General features: G+C 38.2%; 3 protein-coding genes across 4 annotated transcripts; 2 read left to right on the top strand and 1 right to left on the bottom strand.

Moving 5' to 3' along the window:
- Nucleotides 1-264: 264 nt before the first annotated feature.
- On the top strand, nucleotides 265-3,822 carry LOC130704439 (DNA replication licensing factor MCM4-like). 2 transcript variants are annotated; one of them, XM_057525864.2, is made up of 13 exons: nucleotides 265-455; nucleotides 527-619; nucleotides 681-844; nucleotides 900-1,094; nucleotides 1,155-1,389; nucleotides 1,446-1,688; nucleotides 1,760-1,991; nucleotides 2,071-2,530; nucleotides 2,595-2,755; nucleotides 2,815-2,932; nucleotides 3,001-3,242; nucleotides 3,307-3,517; nucleotides 3,577-3,822. In XM_057525864.2, exons 1-13 carry the CDS (start codon nucleotides 380-382, stop codon nucleotides 3,673-3,675), a joined length of 2,529 nt encoding a protein of 842 aa, XP_057381847.1. In that variant the 5' UTR covers nucleotides 265-379; the 3' UTR covers nucleotides 3,676-3,822. The 2 variants fall into 2 exon arrangements, with proteins under 2 accessions (XP_057381847.1, XP_059350754.1); XM_059494771.1 differs by having other exon boundaries at nucleotides 266-455; nucleotides 897-1,094.
- On the bottom strand, nucleotides 3,470-5,038 carry LOC130704434 (charged multivesicular body protein 4b-like). Its single transcript, XM_057525856.2, has 5 exons — nucleotides 4,720-5,038; nucleotides 4,479-4,656; nucleotides 4,306-4,420; nucleotides 4,093-4,243; nucleotides 3,470-4,026 (listed from the first exon to the last, which is right to left on the bottom strand). The coding sequence occupies exons 1-5, from the start codon at nucleotides 4,901-4,903 to the stop codon at nucleotides 3,968-3,970; spliced, it is 687 nt and encodes a 228-aa protein (XP_057381839.1). The 5' UTR covers nucleotides 4,904-5,038; the 3' UTR covers nucleotides 3,470-3,967.
- A 723-nt stretch (nucleotides 5,039-5,761) lies between these two features.
- Nucleotides 5,762-9,390, top strand: LOC130704418 (uncharacterized). The gene is made up of 16 exons (XM_057525839.2): nucleotides 5,762-5,969; nucleotides 6,037-6,179; nucleotides 6,252-6,324; nucleotides 6,396-6,538; nucleotides 6,626-6,795; nucleotides 6,898-7,015; nucleotides 7,096-7,195; nucleotides 7,276-7,315; nucleotides 7,376-7,525; nucleotides 7,635-7,802; nucleotides 7,888-8,162; nucleotides 8,243-8,377; nucleotides 8,436-8,629; nucleotides 8,707-8,843; nucleotides 8,907-9,003; nucleotides 9,080-9,390. The coding sequence occupies exons 1-16, from the start codon at nucleotides 5,824-5,826 to the stop codon at nucleotides 9,169-9,171; spliced, it is 2,181 nt and encodes a 726-aa protein (XP_057381822.1). The 5' UTR covers nucleotides 5,762-5,823; the 3' UTR covers nucleotides 9,172-9,390.
- The last annotated feature ends 8,428 nt before the right edge of the window (nucleotides 9,391-17,818 follow it).

The following is a 17,818-nucleotide window of genomic DNA, read 5'->3' as shown; positions in this document are numbered from 1 at the left end:
GTTTTGACGTCTAAGGCCTTGGACTCCATGTTGTATACCTTTCCCCTGGCGGGAAAAATGTCAATCATAAATAAAACTTTAACATTGTTCGGTATGAAGTTAAATAAAATTACCATATATTTCAAAGTTCATTAAGAAAACTTTTTTAATAGGGTTTAATTTATGCTCCAAAATGAATTTCTTATAAGCTAAAAAAAGAAGCTTTGTGACTTGGCAATAGCTCTACTGAAAGCTCCTCCCATAGAACATTTTGCCCGCGAATGCATTCTCTTTCTCTGTGTTTCACTATCAAGAGCTTGCGTGCCGATTGATGTGTTAATTGTTGAGGAAAAAGTTTGTTGTATTTTTTCTGTCGTAACAAGTTTGAGTCTTGGTGAAAATGGCAAGTCCTGCTAAAAGTCATGCTAGTAGCCGTGCCTCAAACAGTAAAAGATCTCGGCGTCGTTCTGCAGGAGGTAATTTTCATTAAACATATAAGTGTATCTATGTGGAATCAAGGTTCCTAAATTTATTGCATCCACTCTAGCGATGTCTGACGTTTCTGATGTTGCTCCTCTGCCGTCTACTCCATCTCGTAATGGCGACCATGATCTGGATATTGGAATGAGCCCTGGGGGAGGTATACACATATGTTGTAAAACAGTCATAACTTGGATCTTTCACTTTCATGCATTTTGTAGCCATTAGCGAATTGGATTTAAACTCCCCACTGAACTATGGAACTCCAAGTTCAATTTCGTCTCTACGAACCCCACGTTCTGGAGCTAGAGGTACTCCCATGCATCAGCGTCCTGATGTTCGTTCTGATAGAAAAGTCAGACAAGTAAATTTGGGAGCAAATGAGGTAATCACATATGGCCAATTCTATCACTCATGTGACCTAATCTGAATTTCAGCAGGGAAATTTGACTCCAATTAGAGAACAAGCAGAATCAGAGGGGCCCCAGCTTGTCATTTGGGGTACTGATGTCGTTGTCTCCCAGTGTAAAACAAAATTCCGCCGCTTCATCACTCAATTCTTACAAAGTGATGAAGAGGATTTGGGAGAAAACATGGATGTTAATGAACCATATTACCTTCAAGAATTACAGCAGGTAATAATAGATGTGTAATTTAAATGAATAGCCTCTGTATTACAACGGTGCCCAACTTAGATTGCTGATTTGGAGGACCCATTCTTGAACCTGAACTGTACTCATCTAAAAGCTTTCGATCCAGATCTCTATCGTCAGTTGGTTTGTTATCCTCAAGAAGTGATTCCAACATTGGACATGACGGTCAATGAAATGTTCTTCGAGAAATACCCAGATGTCATTCTTCCGCATCAGATCCAAGTCAGGCCCTATAGTGCCGATAAAACCAAGAACATGCGTGCATTAAATCCGGAAGGTATAGTCAATTGACGTCAAAAAAGAAACATTTCTATTAAAGTTTCATTCGTTTAGATATTGATCAATTAATCACTATCAGTGGAATGGTTATTCGTACGAGCAACATCATTCCCGAAATGCGCGAAGCCTTTTTTCGTTGCAACGTTTGCAGTAATACTGCTTCTGTAGAAGTTGATCGTGGCCGAATCTTGGAACCAACTCTTTGCGCAATGTGCAACACAGGATATTCATTTTCCATTATTCATAATCGATCGCAATTTTCTGATCGCCAAATGGTTAAACTTCAAGAATCACCTGGTACAATATAGGTTTAAATTTATCTATTTCGTCTGATTTCATTTAAATCTGTACGCTTGCTGGGGAAACAGATGACATGCCAGCAGGACAGACACCCCACACTGTGTTTGTCTTTGCTCATAATGACTTGGTCGACAAAGTTCAACCAGGTGACCGTGTTACCGTGACTGGTATTTATCGTGCTGTTTCTTTGCGCGTCAATCCACTTGCCAGCAATGTGAAATCAGTTTATCGAACTCACATCGATGTTGTGCACTATCGTAAAATTGATACCCACCGTCTTCGCAATCAAACCGAGCGAGGGTATTATTTTTTGTTTTATTTTGAAGTTTTTTATTTAAAAAGTTGCCCACTTAGCTCCAAAATTATATATTTGCTTTAGGAAAGAAACCCGTTTTTCTGCTGAACGAGAGGCTCTACTCCATGAGCTTTCCAAGAAACCGGATATCTACGAACGGTTAGCTCGTGCTATCGCTCCATCAATTTACGAGAATGAAGATATTAAGAAGGGTATACTACTTCAACTCTTTGGGGGTACGAAGAAAGACTTTACGGAAGTTGGTCGTGGTGGTTTCCGCTCCGAAATCAACATCCTTCTCTGCGGTGACCCTGGTACCAGCAAGTCTCAATTGCTGCAGTACATTTTTAACTTGGTTCCCCGGTCACAATACACTTCTGGCAAAGGAAGCTCAGCTGTTGGTCTTACTGCATATGTGACCAAAGACCCCGAAACCAAGCAACTCGTGCTCCAGACTGGTGCTCTTGTCTTGGCAGATAATGGTATCTGTTGTATTGACGAGTTCGATAAAATGTCGGACGCCACGCGCAGTATCCTTCATGAAGTACACATTTTTTTTTTATTTAAAAAACGCATGAACTCATATTATGTCTATTTTTATGTTTAAGGTCATGGAGCAGCAAACTTTGAGTATTGCTAAAGCCGGCATTATCTGTCAACTAAATGCTCGTACATCTATCTTGGCTGGCGCGAACCCAATCGAATCTCAGTGGAACAAAGACAAAACTATCATTGAGAACATTGAACTACCACATACGCTATTATCAAGGTAATCTGTGGAATGAAAATTCACTTTCAGTTAAACCTATAATTTGAGTGACTGAACAGATTTGACTTGATCTTTTTGATGTTGGATCCTCAAGATGAGCTATACGACAAACGCCTTGCTCGTCACTTGGTTTCCTTGTATTACAGTGCAGCTGAAGAGAACGAAACTGATTTCCTGGTACAGTGCTATGAAATTTTTTGCTTTTCTTATTTGTTGCCTTTTAAGGTTTAATTTTGCCTTATTAGGATCTCGATGTTTTGCGGGATTACATGGCTTATGGAAAAGAGCATATTAATCCAATGTTGAATGACGCAGCCACCGTACGTCTGGTTGAGGCCTATGTGGAGATGAGAAGAATCGGTAGTGGTCGTGGCCAAGTGTCTGCATACCCTCGACAACTGGAATCCCTTATACGCCTTTCAGAAGCCCATGCTAAAGTCCGATATTCTGAAGTCGTCGAAGTTCACGATGTTGAAGAAGCATATCGGTAAGATTTTATAGGATCACCTTGTACAAGACGCTTATTATTATTCTTTCGTTTACGTATGTAGCTTGCATCGCGAGGCGTTGAAACAGTCTGCCACTGACCCCATGTCAGGCAAAATTGATGTCAACATCCTCACCACTGGGCTGAGTTCAATGGCAAGGAAGAAGCGTGGAGATATTGCGGCCGCTCTTCGCAAAATGATTGAATCGAAAGGGAAAATTAGCACATTGAATTATCAAAAGGCCTTCAACGAATTCAAATCGGGATCTGCTGTGGTACGTCGGTTTTATTTTTATTTAACGATAACTATAATAAGATAATGTCTATTATGCAGATGATAACCAGAGAAATGTTCGAAGATGCATTGAAGGATTTGCAAGATGATGGAGTAGTTGTAGTAGCCGGTCGATCTTCTATCCGGATATGTCATTAACAAGGAGAGTAACTGAATAGCTAACTTTTGATTCATCACGGCGCACCGAACAATTATGTGCCAGTTCGAAGGCACTGTTGATTTTATTTTATTTTGTCTACACAATTATCATTTCGCCAATACTTCATTAAAGCTATTCTGCATTGGTGTTTTTGTTTTATTTACACTCCCGGTAGGCCAGTTATTGTCACAATTATATTGTATAAGTGGAGAAAAGGAAAAGCATGAAGGGCATCACAACTAGGGCGCCTTTAAAATTGAAGATTGTAAGTATCAGATTGCTTGAGCCACTTTATGATGCCCACGCAGCTAGTTCCTTCATATCGTCATCATCTTCTTCTGCTTTGGCTCCTAGTATTTTATGATGGATAACTTGAATGCTTTTTAGAGCACGATTTCATTAATTATTTAACTTACGCGATGGACGGGCGGGTACTGCTCGGCTCGGAACTTTTGCAATTGGCTCACCAGTAGGCACAGATGGCAGAGCTGCAGCTGCTGGGACATTCAGCAATTCATTATCCAGCTCTTCCTGTTCCAATTCTTCCAATTCTCTCTCCAATTCATCCTAAATGGCAAATAAAAGTAGGTCAATGTATAGACAAATCTAAAGATAAAAAGGAAACTTACTTCATCAATATATTGACCAAAGGCCACTGGATTAGAAATGGCTTCTGAGATTTCTCTTGCAACTTCCTGTTGCTCAGCAATGTCATCCATCATGTCGTGTACCTTGTCTACATCCCTGTAATTTGGAATGAATAATTATCTTTGTGTGAATGCGGTAGATTGTGTAGAAATACATGTGCTGATGAGCTGCTTTGAGTGCTTTAGCAGCATCGCCCATGGTCTGAAGAACCGCTGTATTGGTGTTTGCTCCTTCCAAAGCTTCTCTCTGCATTTCAATAGTTGAAATGGTGCCATCGATCTGCTGGAGTTGCTTTTCATACCTCTTCTTCCGTTTTAGTGCCTGAATGGCAACTGTAAAAATGGAAAATGGAATATTTTATTCTAAAGAAAATATACATCAGTTTGATTTTATACCTCGTTTGTTCTTTGTTCCATTCTTCTTGGCAATATCCAACTCTTGCTCAATTTTCTTTTCCAGAAATTCTTGCTTTTTAATCAACATTTCTTCAGTTTCTCTTAATTTTTGTATGGCTTGACCTGTGGTGGGCATGCCCTTATCCTTGCCCCCACTTCCAAACATTTTTTGGAGGAAACTCATTTTCACTGAATCAAACGTTCCTAAAAAATTACTGGCGAACTTCACTGTTGTTTATCGGAATTGCAAAACTAGAATAAAAAAACGACTACAGTGAATCACCAATGAGCAACGGAATTGACAGCTTACAATTAGGCAATGGGCAGCATTGCCTAAGCAACAAATATACTATTTAATTCATTAATCATTAAACACAGTTTGATAAAAATAGAAAATAATAGTTTTTCTGCGTAACAAAAAAAATTGATTCATACAGGTAAGCTTTTGAATAGATATTTTTCTAATAGATGACTTTGTTTTAAGCTTGCAACTTCGGTCTTATGATGTAACGGTAACGAAAAATGAAGTTCAGTCAAATTTGAAATTTAGATTCAAACTTTGATCTTAATCATTAACGTCGTTAAAATAATTGCATAAGGTCTCCAAATTTAACGTTAGAAATATAGCAAGCAGATACAATTTATAGAGGTAAATGATGAACAATGATTCAAATCCAAATAATTTGTACACAAAAAATTATTATCGGATACTTTTTCACATCTTGAGTTTCAAACTATCCAATTCGATTTCACGTTCTCTTAAAAGTTAAAACCTTATAAAAGAACATTTCCATGCAAAAAAATGGTTAAGATTGAATTTAAATTAATCTCTGCCCAATGAGTTGGAACTTTCCGTTGAAGATTAGAATTCGTTTTTCTGATCTAATTGTTACTTCTCGGCGTTCTCAGTAACTTATTATTTAAAAAAATAAAAATAAAATAAAGCTTACAACACTGGTTTGGCAGTGCTGTCTTCATTTCCGTTTCGTGGTCAATCTTGATCGGTTGTAGTTGTTGAAAGTTGGTCAGGGTGACCTTTCTCGAACTGTAGTTTGCAGTTCACTGCTAGAATTGCTTTGGATTAACCACCCACGAAATACTAAAATGTTCTATAATCTAGATATTCTCAGCCGCCGTGGTGGGAAATTTGGTGTTATATGGCTAGTAGCGAATCAAAAACTAAGAGTTAAAGGAGCCGGCTCTAAGAAAGATTTACGCCTCGTGCTCGAAGTTCAAGTCGACCGTATATGGTAAAATTAACAATTTTCAGCTGACCTATCCTACTTAATTGCTAACTTGGGATTTCGTATTCTGTAGCCAAGATATATTACGGCATGTGAAACTTGAAAATCAAGGAAGGTTATCGCAACGTTCGAACCCGCGATTTTCTCTCTATCTCTCTGCCATGCTTACGCATGGCGCCGTCTTAGTTCATCATCGCCAAGTGACCCATACCATTGGTAAGTCATACTTGCTTGAAGCCTCACTCACGAATTTATGTTTCCATTTTTGCTTCAAATTGTCTGTGTTAGCTCATTTCCAACTGACTTTCCAGCAGCACAACATTGCTAAGAATTTAAAAGAGACTAATATTAGCTGCAGTGCGTAAGTTGGCAGACAAAAAATTTGTATAAAACTTAGTTATTAATCCAAAATATGTTATTGCCAATACGTAGCCTAGACCTGACTGATGTAGTTGTTGGAGCAGAAGAAAATTTGTTAAGTGACAAATTAACTTTGGAACAACGGGAGTATGGGCAATTAGTTGATGTTGTTGATGCCCTTAGGATATCTGCTCTCCAAAATAGCCCGCCACAAGGTAATAATCAGCAAATAGTAATTTTCAATTTTGTAAAGGCTGAGGAAAAGAAGTATCATAATAATTCTGCTGTATTTTTGCCTCTAGGACTATCTGAAGCTCCACTTCTACTAAATCAAACAACCTCTGTTGATGAAATTGAAAAAGATTTTGCAGAGTACTTCAACCTAACTTCTCAAAATCCTAATGGGAATTTTGTTGCACCAGAGGAAATCACAATGAGAGAGGAAGAATCTGCTGTGAGAATGTTGCCAGAGGTATTTAAAAAATTCAGAACTTTATTAAAATTGCTTCGGTGATAAATAACTTTTTTCATCTTTATGATTTTGCATCGTCTTCATTTTAAAATTCCTCATAAGCTGATTGATGAAAGTTTTGGTGTTGTCCAAGAAGGTACTGAAAATATCACAGAATGGGGAACTAAAGAATTGCCATCAGTACTAGAATCAATGGAAACTGACCATCCGTTTGGAGCAGGTATGAAGTTGCCTGCCTATTTCACGATGTTTGTTGGACATGAAACATTTTCCTTTCTACTTAATCTGATCACTGCATAGGGCGACCAAATTTGCAAAGAAGCAATTCGAAGCGCGTACACAATGGTTGTTCAGTTGAGGAAGATGTTCCGAGCAAACAGAGTCGTATTGATCAACCCGGGTATAAAACTAATATTTTCTCTAGCGCAAATCTATTAGGTTAACACAATTATCTTGAATGTTTATGTGTTCCGATCGTAGGGAGCCTGTTTCTGCTCTTGCCTCTGCTGTAAACGAGACAGTACGTATCATATTTTATATTAATTTTCACGTGTAAAATATCTGTCTTAACCTTCGTTAGATGGATTTTATTTTGGAACCACTTCAAGATTCGCCTATAAGAGCACAGCGCCGTAGACGACGTCGTTTGATGGTTGATGCCGAAACGAACATTCCAGCGGAGATTTTCCGCTCGCAGTTAAATAATTATGAAAACAGCCTAAGGGTTACAGTAAGTTAGTCTGTAAATTTAGAAGCATAGAAAAGCTCAGCCCGTGCTGTAACACCTTGTGATTACACCGCAGGATACTTTATTGACTAAAACCACCTTTTTCCTGCAGGATGCAAGGAACGATTTAATAATCCCGCAATATGCTGAATCCACCGTTAATCACTTAATGCAACGCCCATCAGTCTTAAACATGCAAAGCCCTTTATCGTATCTTTTAACAAGAAACATGATTACGCGACAACTTGACGATTCGCACTTCGATGTTCCATTTTCGAAGGTTGGTATATAGTGTAATTTGCGCAATTTTCCATTTCTTACTTCATGTACAAACAGAAGTAATTGTTTTTCTTGTTATTGCGTAGACACTTCGTATGGAAAACAGCACGCAGCGTGAATCGAGAATTGCCAATGTATCGGGTGTCGGCTCTACTAGTAACATCTCTGTTCCCCTAACGACACCAGCAACCGAGAAGCATGATGAAATTCCAGTGGCGCCACGTGTAGAAAATGTCAATAATACGGTCGAAAACATTCCAGTTATGGATGGTAACTTCGAGGAGGTCGAAAGAGCTCGCGCCGGACAATCCAATGAAGCTTCTTTGATCCTTTCTTTGAATACAAGCAGCCTAACTAACAGGTGAAAGATGACTTGTACACATCATATACAAAATTAATAGCTACAGTAATTGTTGAAAAACATACAAAATTTGCAAACAGAGACAATTCAGGTCTTGAAATATCGCGCACATCTCCCGCGGAGCGGCAAAGAGGCAAAAATCCCTGTATGGATACTCTTGTAGAGGCCTCCGTTGAAAACAGCCGCGGAACTAAAAGCTCGGCTAACGAAGATTGGTGAGGCATTCAGATATATTTTATCGTTCGAACGTAGTTTAAAGAAACCAATTTACAGTAATCGTCCTATTACTTCAAACGAAAAAACTCTGGTTGACAGTACGAATGCCACCGTGACTGATCAAACACTTGCCCCGCATCCTTCAGCACCACTTAGTGCTATCGCTGAGAAAGAAACCAATTCTTCTGTCCCGTCCGATGGAGCATCCCCTATTCTTGAAGACATTCCTCAAACTTCGGTTGATAAACAAGGTTTGCTTGCATGTTCATTGGGTGAACAGATGAATCTGAATAAGTTAAACTTCGTTATTTTTATGCACATTCAATAGATTTGCTAGCGTCTAATGGACAAGCAGTATTTCGCGGATCTCCTAGCGTTCCTATGACCATACATCACCGTGAAATTTCTTTTTCCCAAGCAGAAGTTCCTGAAGATAGTGATTTGTTAAACATGATCGATGCGTTGGTAATTACGTTTTCATTCAATTTCTTGAAAAAAAATAGGAAATTTATATAAAGGATTTGTTAGACTGATAAAATTTCGGACACCGTTACATTTCGGGAACTTGTTCCACCCTCGAGTTATAGCAGAATAGAGGCAGCCAAGATCTTCAGCCGTCTGTTGGGTAATGCAGATGTCATAATTTTTTCTTTTTTTTTTCAGTATCCCTAACATATTTTTAAAATTTTGGACGATTGCAGTGTTAAAAAAAGAAAGCCGAATCGACTTGCATCAAAAACTGACCGGTATGCTGCCGTATGAAGACATACACATAAACATGCATAATCACTAGAAATTTTTAGCTATGCTCGTAGTATGGTACGATACTATGTCTTTTTACCTCCCGTTGACAACGTTTAAAAGTTCAGTTTTTTATTGTTTCTCGTTAAGCGAACAGTGCTATATTTAAGAGATATAGATATCTATATTTTAATGGTTTAAAGCGGCAAGCATAGATATTTAACTTCTAAAATTGATGTTTAACTATGCCAGAGTCATTTATTTACGATATAGCATTACGTTTTGTCTCCCGTTAAAACAAGTAAAGGGTATCTTTTAATACAACGTTCAGTCACCTGAAAAAGTGTCAAATTTCGAAAAAAAAAAAAAAAAAATAACCCCTTCATTGAAAGACCTTAAACTTGTCATTTGCTTAACCAAGAATTCAAAGTAATCAGCGCAGCCGAATGCAGTTTCATGGTACACTTTCCGTGAACATCCAACTCTCCGAATGGCGGGAAATTTTTATTACCGCAGCCATTTTGTTCGCAGTTAATGTTACCTCAACAACATCATCCCTCTTTTTAGCTGTGGAGAAGGATGGGGTAGGAAACACCCCTTTATAAAAGTAAAACTCGCCAAAAATTTTTCCACCACACAGAGACCGGATGTAGATGGAGGTAAGTGTATCTTAGTAATTAAAAATCATCTTACAGTTACCTCATTCTAGTCAAACTGGTTGTACCAACTCATTTATAATGCAGGACTTTCTTTTGATCTGGGTGTTAGATTTTTATGCTGATGGTGAATTAATTTGAAAAATCAGTATTTGAACCGTAACATTTTTTACAATTTCATTTGAAATATTTTTTGGCAACGTCGCTCCACCACGTGAAGTTGCAGTTTCTTCCTCCGTACAGCGGGCGTTAGTCACCTAGTCAGTCACCTTGAATGGCTCAGAAAAGGTCATTTCTGGGATTTGTTTGGCTCGTTAATCGAGACGTGCTTGTGGTACAATAGTTTCTTACGATTCTACATTCGTGTAATTGATTAAACTACCGGCGTTAACAGCGGTATTCCTTGGTTTCAAACTTCTGAAAAGGTGTAAAAAAGTGCTCTTGATCCATCTGTGACACTCCCATAGATTTTAGTTACATTCATGCTGAAGATAACTCACTGATTTTGCTGTCGTTAAGGAGAATATTTTATTGTGGAAACTCAATTTGAGAATCGTGCAAAACTAACAAAATCTGTGAAAGTGGTGTCGGTAAAACCTGCTGTTTAGCAGGTTTTTAATTGCTACTCTCGAGGAGGGAATCCACCTGATCACGGTAAGTCAGTTTTTATTTCTTTATTTAGTTTAGAATTTTTCCCAAAAAGTACTCTGGTTCACGACGGCCGTTTTATGGTTATCCTAAGTCAACTGTAGAAATTTAATATCGGAAGCCATTTTGCTTCAATTTGGCGCTCGAAATTTGTTTGTTTTTTTCACCATGAGATGGCATTTGCTTCGACTTATCAACCTTTAGCTGTACAAGCGACCCATAATTTAAACAAAAAAAAAATCCTAAAATCTCTACTAGCAACTTTATCGCAGCGCTTTTTTTCTTTTTACATCCAACCTTTCGTGGTTGGTGCTCCATCATTCTTTATTGTCCGTTACTCGCTTTGCTTGCTTGTTTTATATTCATGATTATTAACTTGAAATCCTATTTTGGGCAACTGCCATGGTTGTCACCAGCCCAGTTTCAGCCGTTATTAGACAGTTTTTTTTGTCATCATTCCGATCGATTTGGCGCCTTTTTCATCGCCCCCCATCGACTTGGCGCCTTTTTTTTTTCTTTCCCTTTCTCTTTTTGCCCATTTCTCAAAATGGAAGAAAGACAAAAATTACTATAATTGCCGCTAGATGTCAGACAAGTGATGCATTTTATCGTTTCCACGAAGCCAAGCAAAAGAAAACTTGTCGTTCTGCTTTTTTTTCCCGTTTCTTCTCCCCATCTTCATCTATTCAATGAATCAAGTTCGTTTTGGAATTCTTTTCCCTTGTTGGATTTAGTTTGGGCGCCTAGCTGTTGCGACATGGGAATCGACAGCAACACGCCAAACACGAGACTTTCAGTTAGAACTTTTTTTTTCTTTTCTTTTCATTTTTCCGGTTATCTATGCGTACTCATCCTCCGCAGTCAAAGTGTGATTGTTCTGGCCACGGTTAAACTCAAACGGCCGCCGACACACCAAAACTCAAACGAACAAATAGAGAAAAAAGGGGGTATCTAAGTGAAAGGGCCGAAATTAGAATTTCAAAGCCAAAGAGAAAGAAAAAATACCAGGAACTTGAAACAAAAAGTTGCAATAGTTGGAAATATGTAGATGAATGGGGGGGGGGGGGAGGGAGGAGGTCCTTCCATTTGGATGCTGATATTCTTTTATTTTCTAGAAAAAGGGCAGAAAAAAAGGGTCAGTAGCCGAATGGACTGACGGTATTGATGGTAATGACCGTTCATGCGTGTGTGGGATACGTGTTTTGAAAAGACGAGAGCATTCTAGTTGAAATACAGCCGGCAGACATTTTGGCGAGAAGAAGATGAGTTGAATGTCATAGACACACAACGGCTGCATTGTAGTTCATTGCTGTTTAGACGTAGAGCTCGTTTTCGTCCTCATTTTCGTATTTCATATTCAAAAGATCGTTGCTGCTGCTGCGTGGATAACAATTACATCCTCATCCATCAAGGCGGTAACACAGCTGAGCGTTAGGTTTTTTTTTTCGTTTCTGATGACCAGACAGCTCATTTCGTACGAGATATGCGTCTCGCGTCGGGTTATTTATTTTTTTTTTTTTCTAACTTGAAAGAAGATCATTTCTATTCATGGTTAGTGTCACTAGAGCAGTTTTCTCATGTTGTTTTTCTCTTTAAAAAATAAAGTGTCTGTTTAAGATACACAATGTCTCTTACAAAGGCTGTTACCTTGGCCTAAAACTTTTTGCCGCCCATTTTTTTTTTCGAAGGAAAGGTGTGATTACAATTTTTGCTTTGCAGACAGTCGCCTTGTTTATTTCTTTTCCGACTTGTGTGCGTTTGCTTATGATTATTATACGTATCTGCGCACTATACATAAAAGTATAGCGTAGATTTCCCTATGAATCGTTGTGTTTACCACCCTCGAACCTAGCGCTCCACATGGAAGATAATATACACAAACAGAACTTTTTTCTTTCTTTCTTTCCCTTTGAGTCGTCGTGTAATTGACGCGATTATGGTTTGGTTCCTCTTTTTTTTTTTCGCTTTTAAAAACAATTATTTTGTTTACCACCTTTTCGAAAAGTTGTTTCCTATGCGGGAAAGAAAGAAAAAAAAAATTGTAAACAGGCCTCTCTATAGGATCAACGAAGTTTGTACTTTTTTCTTTTCTTGTTTGGTTATGGGCGAAAGGTCAAATTGGTGCGGGGGAAGAAGCGAAAGGTACCCAGAAAGCCGTTGGTTGATTAGCTCCGTTTTTTTCTGGTGTTTCTCACATGGCCGTAATCATATCAGAACGTCGTTAAAAGGAAACCATCAAGGAGTGCGGGAGAGAAAAAAAAAATCTAACCAGAAAAGTACAAATAAAAATACAAAAAAAAAAAATATAAGTTTGTGTGTTAGCCTATTTAACGATGTGGAAAAAAAAAGGAAAGAAGTAGAAAAAAAAACTTTTTTTTTCTTTCCTTTTAGCCGGTACGACTACTACTTCTACTACTACCTTGTTTAATCGCATTTTCGTCTTTCTATCCCCTTCGTTTTTCTTTTTTTTACTATCGGTGCTCTCTGAAGATGTCATAAAATTCAAATGAAGACCGGGGGTTCGCTACAAGAGAGAACACCCGAACAAAAATTCCAGCATATCATCCGAATCGAGGTTTTTAATTGATGCACCTAATATGGCTAAAAAAAAAAAAAAAACATTTTTTTTTTTTTAAAGACCAACCGTCTCTTTTGATTATGCTGAATGTTACGTGTTTCTTTCTCGAGGAAGACGAAGCAGATGGACGAAAAAAAAAAATTATTATTTCGTTGACCATTTCTGAATTTGAGTTCTCTTTTTGTGTGGCTGCTTCTCGATAGTTCTGTTACCCCTTTAAAAATGTTTCATTTTTTTTATTTTTCTTTGGAAATATTTTTTTTTATTGCACGCGATAGGAAGACTCATTATAGAGCAAGTTATCCGCTTTATAGGTATCACATTGTTGATTTTTTTTGAAGGGGGATTCAAATAGGATTCGACTTTTATTTTCAACCGTGGAAAGGGAAAGATAATTTTCTAAAGGATGATGTCACAGGTGTAGCGAATCGTTCCTCACGACGCCAAAAGTTCCAACACAAAATTCCCAAGTCTCTCTCTCTCTCTTTTGCCTTTTTTTTTTTTTTTTTAAATTTAAATGATTTTTGGAAGAAAAGTATATAGAACTCAGCAGGGTGTCCAAACTATCGGGAGAGTGTGGGAGACAGGAAGCTCTCCCGACCAATTTTTCTTTTCCGACGCGGGAGGGAGCGACACAATCGGATGAAAATAAAAAAAAAAAAAAAAAAAACATCGTAGCTTATCTCTTATAAATACTCCCATAGCTAAGGCATTTCTTTTGAGTTAGGTAGCCATCCTTTTTGTCTCCATGAAATCTTAAATTGTCGTTCAATTCAGATAGTTTACAATGCACATAGGCCTAGATAACAATACGTCGACCATAACTGTTCGTATGTTCCCTGTTTTTTTTTGTTCACATAAATCCCTTTTTTCTTTTCAATAACAACAACCCCCCACAAAAAAATAAAAAAGTTCCGTCGCTGATGGCCATCCTTGCGGGGCCGGGCGCGCGCGCGGAGGATTCGTGATCCCGGGGTTGACACGTGCGGCCCGAGAGCCATTAGCGTTATATGGCGTTATGAAAAAGGGGGGGGGGGGAAGAACGACGAGGTGGAGATTTTTTGTGGGTTACATAAGAAGAAGAAGAAGAAAATACAAATTGGGCGGGTAACTCCATCCACCTCGTTACGATCATCAACAAGTCAGGCCACATTATTTCTTTTTTCTTCGTCTGTCTATCGCTATCTAATCATTTTTTTTTTGCCTTCATCACACGCTTGATCGACCTCTATTATTAGGCCTATCGAAATGAAATTTTATTTGTGTGTGTTGTAAGAATTTTTTCTTTTCTTTAGTATTTGAAAGAGAAATTGATGATTGTGAGGCAACAGAGCGTGATCGGCTACTCGGCACCAACCGCAATCATAATTTTCAAATAACAATAGTAGTAAGAAATGACTGACTATAACCACACCTGAAATCAGATAAGGTCTGACCTTTTTTGATTTCTTTTTTTTTTCTTTTCGATTTTTTTTTATTTGAAACTTTTTGTTTTGTTTTGAAAATTGACCCGACACGCACGTGCCGACAAGGCGTGATGTGACGCGCCGAAGAGAAAAGAATCCAACTAAGAAAGAAAATAGTGGAATCTCTAATGATCGTAAATAACGGCCATTGGATGAGATTGTTGTTGTCCATTGGGGAAATGAAATCGTACCGAACGAGTTTTCGTTCGTTTGGGAAGAAATGCTCGTACGTTGCCAAGTCCTGAAAACACAGAACAACAAGCCAGTTTTTTTTTTTTTTTTTTTTTTTTTTGAAATCTATTTTATGGCACCCTCCACCCAAAAGTAGAGTGTCAGTTTGAATTTTTCCCATCAACATAAATTGGGAAGCCAGAAGTAGTCGGTCGGTACAAATATCAAGAAAAAGGGTATCGTCCCGAGCGTCGGTTAGAAAATACAAGAAACCAATAGCTAAAAATAAAGAATGTTTATCAGCGTACCTATCGACTCGTAAAGGGACGTACAAAGTACACACATCGTGTACGTACATCTTATGTTTAAAAAAAAAAGTTATCGATCGACATCGCTTGACCTTTAAATCCTCTCGTTTTGGATGTGTCGGGACTACAGAGGGAGAGCTAGTTTTTTTATTCTGATCGCATTAAGTCTCTCCCCTCTGTCTGTTAAGCCAAGCAGCTTTTCGGATGAGAAAAGAATTGAATTGTCCATTAGTTAATTTCATGAAAGCTATATGGAACAAGACCCCGAGGAAAGAAAAGAGCTTATACCATCACGTTTAAAAGTTATTAACCTCATACGAAAAATTGCCCGTGACGAGTAGATTGTCGTATTTGCAAATGTCCGTTTCTCTTCGGGTGGGTATTGCGTCATGTGATTTCCATCGTCTGCATCCGCCCTCTTGTTCGCACACGATATCAGTAGGCCGTGCACCATAGAGGGGGGTAACAATACAAAATGCGTTGAGGGCTCTCGTGTGGTAGAAAAAACACCAAAAATATTACCAAGAAATCACATGAAAAAAAAAGTAGAAGCCATTGAGGATTATGCGTCTGCACGTTTTTTTTTTATATATACAAAGAGGGGTGGTGGGTTGTGCGGGCTAAATGAAGTTACATTTACTGCTGCGCTACACACACATATATGTATGGATATAATATATATGTAGTCGTATTATTATGTACAGTAGCTGCTAGTGTGTCTAGAGGTGCCCCGCAGCCAGATAAACCCCTCCATCCGAATATATATATATATATATGTACTAGTACTAGTTACTAAATAGAAATACGTGTGTGTTGTTGTTGACGTCCAGTAGTGAAAGAGAGAGAGAGGATATTACTATCATATCTCTCTATAATTGCCAATTGGGTAGTTGGGCTTTTTTCTTCTTCTTCTTTTACATGCGTTCCCCGAACAGACACGATGACATTAGAAACCCTATTCGGTTGAGTGCTGCTTCTTGGTTTTTCTGTTGGCCTCATCCTCAAACTGAATTGTACTCGAATAAATGGCTGATACGTGTACACAATGATTATATTGTTCACGTAGTGTATACGCATCTCTTGAATTATTCTCGTAACGAGACGAACCAAATAAGAGGATCTTGGACTTTTCCTGCGCTTAGCCAATGCCTTTCTGACGCATCTCTTTTTGATTAACTTTTACTATCTTTAAAATTTTTTTACATTTTTTTTTTTTTTTTTTTTTTTTTGGTTTTCTTTTTATGACGAATAGAAACGGACCATTGATTTCGTCATCCTCTACAAATGTATTTTGATGAGTCTTTTTTTTTTTCTCTTTTCTCTCTCTCTCTCTCTCTCTCTCTCTCTTTTACTAGCGATACAGAAGGCAAATGTATACGACCTGCTTCTTTATCTTTATCTGTTTATGATTGACTGTCACGGCCGGATTCATTTCGACCAGAAAATAATTTTTTTTTTTCTCTACGACGTGCGATGATTATACACATCTAGCTCAACTGTAATAACTGTCTAGGGTTGCGCACATTGTGTCTGTACGTCTAGGCACACACACACAAATCTTTTTTTTTTTACCTGAATTTTTTTTTTCACCCCACTAGCTGGTGAAAGGAGGGTAAAGAGGATTCCCCATTTTATTATCATGATTATTATTATACCTTCTCTGTGTATGTACCCAAAAAAAAAAAAAAAAAAAAAAAATTCCATTTGAGTTTTGAATCGCGTCGAAGGCCTACACCGCCATCCATCCGTGTGTTGATGGTTGAGGGGCGTGATGATCACGTCGCTTTTTTTTTTTTTTTTTTTGTGGAAGAGGGGGTGAAATCTCTTTTCCGACATCTCGTATTTTTTTTTTTTTTTTACGACGATCAATTCTTAGGGTATACGCACAGTAGTAGTTGAGTTCAATCGTCAAACGGTTGAAACAAGACAAGTGGATTTCTCCACACGAAAAAAAAAAGTTGGAAATGGAGGGGGAACTTGTCTAACATGTAGGCGCGCGTTTGAAATGTGAAATCCCGATCGAATCGTGGTACGTCAGTCCCGTTGGTAGTTGCCTCGAAGGGGGGTCCCTGTGCGGAAGATGAAACCGCATTTCAATTCATTTGAAAACCAAATTGAAACTCTCGGAGCGAATCAACCCCCGTTCTTACTTCCCCTAGCTCTATCACCCACACACCCACACAACTCCTGGATCTGTGATACATGTAAGATGATAAGTGCGAGTACATCACATTTTCACCAGTGTAAAATACGGAGATGCGTTCCTCTTTATGCATACGACGGGGATACGATTTATTTCTATATTTAGATATACCCCCCGCTCTCTCCTCACAGATTTACTTACATGTAAATAAAGAGAGTAGAGCCATTAGTAGATACACTCCCGTTTCTCTGTGTGTGTGTGTGTGTGTGTATAGAACTTGTAAATAAAAAAACAAAAAGTGGGAGAGCACCTTGTCTCACCGCACCGATGATGAACTATCGTATTAAAAGGTGTGCACACAAACGAAACTACGTGTCGACGGGGCGAGATGATGGACAAGTTTCCGCTCGAAATGACGTTTTCCTCTGCACTAAAAGTGAACTTTTTTTTTCCCATACGTGTATCGGTTGTGCGTTTTGAGTAAGAAAAGCATTTGAATAGAAAGGGTAAAATATACATAGGAATGAAGTTGGTGATTTAAAAAAAAAAAAAAAAAAAAAAAGATTTGGTGGTGTGCGAGGGAATTGTAGCCAACGCCAGAAGCTTTTCGCTATAACTCAATTAGAGAGAAGAGCTTTAAAAAAAATATTGAAAAGAGATCAAATAAAAAGAAAATCGAAAATGGGAAAGAAGTGGGGTGGCTGCTGCTGTTGCAATTTGCATTTCAAA

This window comes from Daphnia carinata, chromosome 3, assembly GCF_022539665.2.
Source record: "Daphnia carinata strain CSIRO-1 chromosome 3, CSIRO_AGI_Dcar_HiC_V3, whole genome shotgun sequence".
NCBI lineage: Eukaryota > Metazoa > Arthropoda > Branchiopoda > Diplostraca > Daphniidae > Daphnia > Daphnia carinata.
The sequence above is the reverse complement of the archived record's forward strand: the minus strand, read 5'-3'. Positions and strand labels throughout refer to the sequence as shown.

Coding starts and splice junctions, on each gene's coding strand:
- LOC130704439 (XM_059494771.1), top strand. CDS start 380: ATGGCAAGTCCTGCTAAAAGTCATGCTAGTAGCCGTGCCTCAAACAGT. Junction 1,689..1,759: donor TAAACTTCAAGAATCACCTG/GTACAATATAGG, acceptor CTGGGGAAACAG/ATGACATGCCAGCAGGACAG. Junction 2,531..2,594: donor CGCGCAGTATCCTTCATGAA/GTACACATTTTT, acceptor TTTATGTTTAAG/GTCATGGAGCAGCAAACTTT.
- LOC130704434 (XM_057525856.2), bottom strand. CDS start 4,903: ATGAGTTTCCTCCAAAAAATGTTTGGAAGTGGGGGCAAGGATAAGGGC. Junction 4,421..4,478: donor AAAGCAGCTCATCAGCACAT/GTATTTCTACAC, acceptor TCCAAATTACAG/GGATGTAGACAAGGTACACG. Junction 4,027..4,092: donor AGTACCCGCCCGTCCATCGC/GTAAGTTAAATA, acceptor ATAAAATACTAG/GAGCCAAAGCAGAAGAAGAT.
- LOC130704418 (XM_057525839.2), top strand. CDS start 5,824: ATGTTCTATAATCTAGATATTCTCAGCCGCCGTGGTGGGAAATTTGGT. Junction 6,180..6,251: donor CCAAGTGACCCATACCATTG/GTAAGTCATACT, acceptor TGTCTGTGTTAG/CTCATTTCCAACTGACTTTC. Junction 7,803..7,887: donor TCGATGTTCCATTTTCGAAG/GTTGGTATATAG, acceptor GTTATTGCGTAG/ACACTTCGTATGGAAAACAG.